Below are 5,881 nucleotides of genomic sequence, written 5' to 3' on the forward strand. Positions count from 1 at the left end.
ATAACATTGTTTTGAAATAAATGTCCTTTTACTTGCCATGTGAATTGTAATTAAATAAAAGAAATAAACAATTTCAATTACTTTTTGTCTGATTGTTTGTATGTATTTATAGCCTGCAGTATATCAAGATGAAAACAAAGGAAATACAATTAAATGTCATTAATTTTATTTCAACTGACAAACACATTTTATTTTAAAAGGAAATAAATCAACATGAGGTACATCAATTACTACTTTAATTATTTCATTAACAATGCATTTTAGTTGTTTCAATTAGTTACATTTTATCTGAATATAAAAGACAATCACAGTAAGGCATAAATAAGCCATTTTAACATGCATTGTGTAACAGCCAGCAACTTTTAATCAAACGCATTCGTATAACATGAGATTCAACAGGCAATGATACAACATCTCAGTCGAAAAGTCTCCTAAGGAAGGTTTTCTTGGCCGGGGTCATTTTCAGTGTGACCGGAGTCTTGCGGTGGATCATCTTCAATGGCACTCTCTTCAAAGGCACTGTCTGCCGTGGTGGCGTCATCTCCTGTTTGGGCAGGCCCCCATGATCCAGGCAAAAGTACTTGCTGTTGTCCTGCGAGAGGCTGAGCAACATGCTCTCAGGTAGCTCCATGCACCGGGCATGAACCCAATGTCCACCTTCACCTCTGGAGCAGTAGATCATGGCCGGTCGAGTGAGCTCTGTAGAGTAATATGGCTCCCAGGTGTTGGGGTCAACCTGACAAGTGAGGCAACATTTGATCCAATAACCTGTCTGTGACTCATCCTCTTCGTCTTCTTCATTGTAGGTGTCACCTTCTCCATCGCTGCTGTACTCCATCTCATGAGGTTCACGGCCAAAGTAGAGCTCCTCCGAGTCCTCCATCGGTGCCGAGTCCTCCAACTCATTGGACTCCTGACTGCAACCCTGAGTTGTTTCTTCTAGATCTCCGAATTTTACCTGGTAGAAATGGAAGGCTTCTGGTGGAGATGGGTTTCCTTCTGAGGGAACGGCGATCAATGCCTTTCCTTTGCCCAAGTTTCCGCCAAACCAAGTACGGCTGTGGCTTATCTCGGTGGTCCACTGTGGTGGTTCACGTGTCTCCATGTGTGCTCCGACATCATCGAGTCCAACGTATGTGCATTCCATTCGCTTTTGGGTCTCTGATTGGTACCCACCAATGATGATATACTCATGACAGCCAATAGGAGTGACTACAGCGCTGCTAATAGCCAGACCATCATTGAGAATGCTACAGGTCAGGATAGGCCTTCCTAAGAGAAGCTCCACACGGATGCGGATAAGACGAGGTGGTCTACAATCAGAATTGAGAATATGGCCGCCCAGGAAGTAGACACAGTCCTCTCTTGCCAGGGCCACGTGAAACGCCTGGCCATCCGTAAGTTCGGGGAGGTTGTGCGCGGACACGCAACCGAACTCCATTTCAATGAGGAAGACTTGAGGTGGGCAGTCCACCACGCTGTTCCAGTTCTGTGTGGTTCTCTCGGCAGGCGGCATGTAGGATCTACCGCCAAATAACACGCATGCAGTCTTCCCTCTGCTGCGGATTACGCTGATGGTGTGGCCATATCGAGCACTGGGGACATCTCCAACCAACTCCTTCTCTTTGCACTGCAACGTGACCTTTCGGTTGCATCCCCTGCTGTCCATGCTCAGCATGTAGAGACTTGGGGATAGTTCGTTATTAGGCGTTCGCCCACCGTGAATGAGGTAACATTCAGGGCATTCATTAGAAGGCTCCAAATGAGCTATTGCTGGACTTCGAAGGGGAGGGAGATAAGAGGAGGTGTTTGAGAAAGATATGGGACGGAGCTTAAGTTCTCCTTCTTTGATACGCACACCAAAGATCCCGGTCGGACATGAGCGTTTTGGCCAGCCCTTTTGACCGAAGAGATAAACATCACCCTCCAGCTCGAGCAGGGAGCAGCCTGGTTGAACAAGGCCAGCAAAGTTTGCAACAGTCAGAGATTCTAAAGCCATATCCTTTTGCAGGGACCTGTGTAAAATATATAAAACATAATTTCCTTTAATTCATATTTATTAAGTATAAATATGTTAATATATTTTATTATGAAATAAGTAGTATTAATAAATAATGGATTTAAAGTATTTATATATTCACACAACAACGGAACAATTTTGCCATCCTTGTTTCCATAAAAGAGGCATTCATCCCTTAAGCAGAAGAGTTGTAGTTTTTATCTATCCCGATTTCCTTAAACGCAGTCGTTACGATTGCAACTTAAAGACTACAGTACCCAGCATTCAGCGCGACAACCTGTTCCTCTCGCTCCACATTTAAATGGTAAGTCTGAGGTCTTCTGTTTATGAACTCGGAACGCTCACATTTCTCAATAGTTCGTTACCAATCTACAATCAGACATTATTGTTTCCTAGTTTTACACATTTGTTTGATGTGTTTAGGTAATAAAAAACGCCAGAGAACGTGTGATTAACTAGCTGTTGCGTCAAATGTCAACACGACCGTAACCTACATTAACAATGATGAATCCATTTAGAAGGGTTGAAAATATATTCAATAAAACTCTATAAAATGAATATGACATTTATTTCACATTCACAATACATTAATGTTTTTTTCTCTGTAATCCACAGCATTAAAAGCAAAATAAGTGTTGCATTTTTTTTTAATAACGACCCCCTTAATAACTTATAATTTGGATATTTCTTACCTGCAGTGCAGTCCTAGAGAGCTGTATCGTGCTGGTGCCTTTAATATCGTTTATTTTGTGAAAAGAAATGGTTTAGTGATTGTCTGGGGCTCAGTGTTTGTGAAGGTTGACTGGCTCATCTTGAGGTTAACTGCCTGTAACTGCTGTTTTCAACAGGTGGCTGAACACATCACAAAGTTTGAATGAAAACAAGCACAAATTCAGAACATCATAGGTCGGTGTATTAATGTGCACTTCAGTGGTCCAGCCTACAGCGGCCCCCTAATAGATCTATGAACTACTGTATACTGTATAAATGAATCAGTCATTACAATTTTGCCTGTTGTGGTATGTAGTGTGTTGTTATGGACACGGATTATTCAGATGTAGGCCCTATCTTGCAGGGGGTGTGAAAATAAAGTTTGTGTTGTAGAAAAATGCTCAATATCTCAATTTGGATCATTACAAAATTTTGATTCACATTTGAGAAAATCCATTGTTTGTATGCATGTATTTTAATTTATATCCAATAGGACTCCTAGGCATTAAAATACAGAGATACTTACCATATTTCAGTATGTACATTAAGATCTTTTTCGATTCTCATTCTTGACCCCGGATCACAAAACCTGTCTTTTGTGGCAGGGGAACATTTTTAGTTAAATACATTGTGAGGGTCAAAATTATAGGTTTTTCTTTTACGGCAAAAATAATAAGGATATTAAATAAAGATCATGTTCCATGAGGGTATTTTGAAAAATGTCATACCCTAAATAAATGAAAACTTAATTTTGGGGAGTGGATGGCCTGTAACAGTGCCTCTTATTAACAACTTCAAAGGCAATTTTCTCAATATTTTGACTCCAGAGTTTTAAACAGGTATATCTCCGCCAGATATTATCATATCATAGCCATCCATACATCAATAGAAAGTTTAACCATTTTTGTAAAAATCTCGATTTCAAAAATGGTTTTGTTGTCCATGGTCACATTTGTTCCCATTACAAAACCTTTACGAAGGTTCGAAATGAATATATAGAAATGTAGTTCTTGCTCATCAATCCTTTTTATGTTTTTTCGCTTTTGTAGTCACACAGATGTTTTCATATTCTTTAAGGACAACAGCCTCCAACATGCATGATAAAACATGCTCTTCGCGACGCGTCTGTAATGTTATATTATTATCTCACTATGTAATATGTTGTTGAAATATTTCCCCTGGGGATTTAAGTGGTGTGTGTGATGCCACTGAATGATTTACTCTCATTACACCAAAAACTGAATGTGAGTCACACATCAGGTTCTGGCAGGGGGGCGTATGGATTCATAGATACTGCTTATTTCCCGTAGGCTTTTTTTTTGCATTAACCGTTTCTGCTTGGCGGCTCCTTAAAGGAAAGAAAAATTAGGAGACTGCTGCTGAAAGAAGAAAGACTGGGGGAACATCTGTGTGTGCTTCATTAGCATACTGTTTTTGTGTTTTGGGGGTTGTGTAAAGGTGTGTGTGTAAGTGTGTATGAGTCTTTATGCAGTTGCATATTTGTTTTGAAGGCCAAGAGATTGTGTGTGTGTGCGCCAGGCGACGAAAGCGGGTGCAAAACAAAGAGCTGTAACCACGAGTGCCTGGAAGAACATTGAAAAACACAAACAGCGGAGCACCTGTGTTTGTGAAGCGATGCTGAAGAGCACTGTGAAAGAGGAGGCTCTTCGTCTCCCCTGAGGCGTAGCAGACAATAAAGAATTCCTCTGGTGTCTTCCAGCACTGTGGAGAGCTTTATTCTTTCGTTCAAGCGCACTTGATGCCAACGTTCACACTTACAAATGCGGGAAAATAAACCTGTTGAGTCCAGGAAGAGATTGACGTTCGGCTGTGGCAAATAAATGTTGCTCATTGCCAGGTTGGCAGCGGAGAGACACCTTTAAACACGGTTACACAAATGTGACTGTGACCTGGAAAGATGTTGCGTTTGCATTTTAGACGGCTTTTCTGGTGTTCAAATTATTTTAGGGCGTCATTTTTTTGGTGACCTTTAATGAACATGAAATAAATACACATTTATTACACAATTCATATATTATTGTTGGCTATTTATTAGTGCTGTTTAAATTCCTGTTGGTCAATCTGTGGGAATCCACATAGAGATGGAATTGAAAGCGTTGTCAAGAATCCTGGCAGTCTGATATAATTATTAAAGAAGAAAGAGTTCTGGTTTTCAGTTTAAAATGATGCATTGCACTGTGGGATACCATATTTCTAGCAGTGTATACAGGTGTTCTCAGCCATCCAGGTGCCTACAAGTGCATAAACTGTGTACTACAGAAATCGTAGTACAAAGTATGCCATTCAGGACATAGAGAGAGAGAGGGAGAGGGAAAGAAGAAGGCCAGTGATGCAGCTGACGCCCAGGGCCATGCGAGGATTCACGCTGTATTATTGATGGAGCGGAGTAATTAGACTCTAGTGTAGCACCTGTTTCTGTCCCCGCTAATGTTGTGCCACCTGAAGATGGCACTCCCTGGGGCGGGTTCGTGATAAATGACACAGCGACAGCTCGGAGGTTCTGACGATCACGTCGCCATTCTTCATTATTTTTTAATGTCACGGCAATCACTGTCCGCCCCCTCTCCAGCCGCCATTGATTGTAATTAAGTTGAACTTCAAAGTGATAATTTTATTCCAATCAGGGCTAATGCAGCTATAACGTGTGATGCCGGGTTATAAGTGACCTGTTGAGAACCGCAGAATTCTATGTTCATTTTTGTATTTGGCCTGTAATAGAATTCGTATTGAATTGTTTTCTTATTTGTTTGAAGAGGGGTTAGATGAAGCTGAGGCTACAACGCTCTTAGTGGTAGCTGTACTCGCAATCAGTTAAAATATTTAATTAAAATATTTATATTCATTTTTTTATATATGGTTTAGTTTTATTTTATTTCCTTTATTAATTGCTACCGTTTTTCGAGATTTTAATTTGAAACCCCAAAATATAAAAATCTTTTAAATTAAATTAGGTGTATTGTGCTTAAAGAATCAAACTGGTTTTACATATGTGAGTGTAATTTCTTTAAATATATTGAAACCTTTTGAATGGTATAATTTCAATTTAACCATTGTATAATTTTAATTTGGGAATTTATATTATGAGGTGGCTAATTTGTAAGAATTTGTACACTCTCATTTGTATACAGA

The 5,881-nt window shown here is 40.0% G+C and overlaps 1 protein-coding gene across 1 annotated transcript; it reads right to left on the reverse strand.

The window, feature by feature from the left end:
• Nucleotides 1-237: 237 nt before the first annotated feature.
• Nucleotides 238-2,856, reverse strand: rag2 (recombination activating gene 2). The gene is made up of 2 exons (XM_056740655.1): nt 2,713-2,856; nt 238-2,015 (listed from the first exon to the last, which is right to left on the reverse strand). Exon 2 carries the CDS (start codon nt 1,997-1,999, stop codon nt 416-418), a length of 1,584 nt encoding a protein of 527 aa, XP_056596633.1. The 5' UTR covers nt 2,000-2,015; nt 2,713-2,856; the 3' UTR covers nt 238-415.
• Nucleotides 2,857-5,881: the final 3,025 nt, after the last annotated feature.

Source organism: Triplophysa dalaica, chromosome 24 (genome assembly GCF_015846415.1).
Source record: "Triplophysa dalaica isolate WHDGS20190420 chromosome 24, ASM1584641v1, whole genome shotgun sequence".
NCBI classification, from domain to species: Eukaryota; Metazoa; Chordata; class Actinopteri; order Cypriniformes; family Nemacheilidae; genus Triplophysa; species Triplophysa dalaica.

Excerpts from the sequence above, each read along its gene's own strand:
- rag2 (XM_056740655.1), bottom strand. The coding sequence starts at position 1,999 with ATGGCTTTAGAATCTCTGACTGTTGCAAACTTTGCTGGCCTTGTTCAA.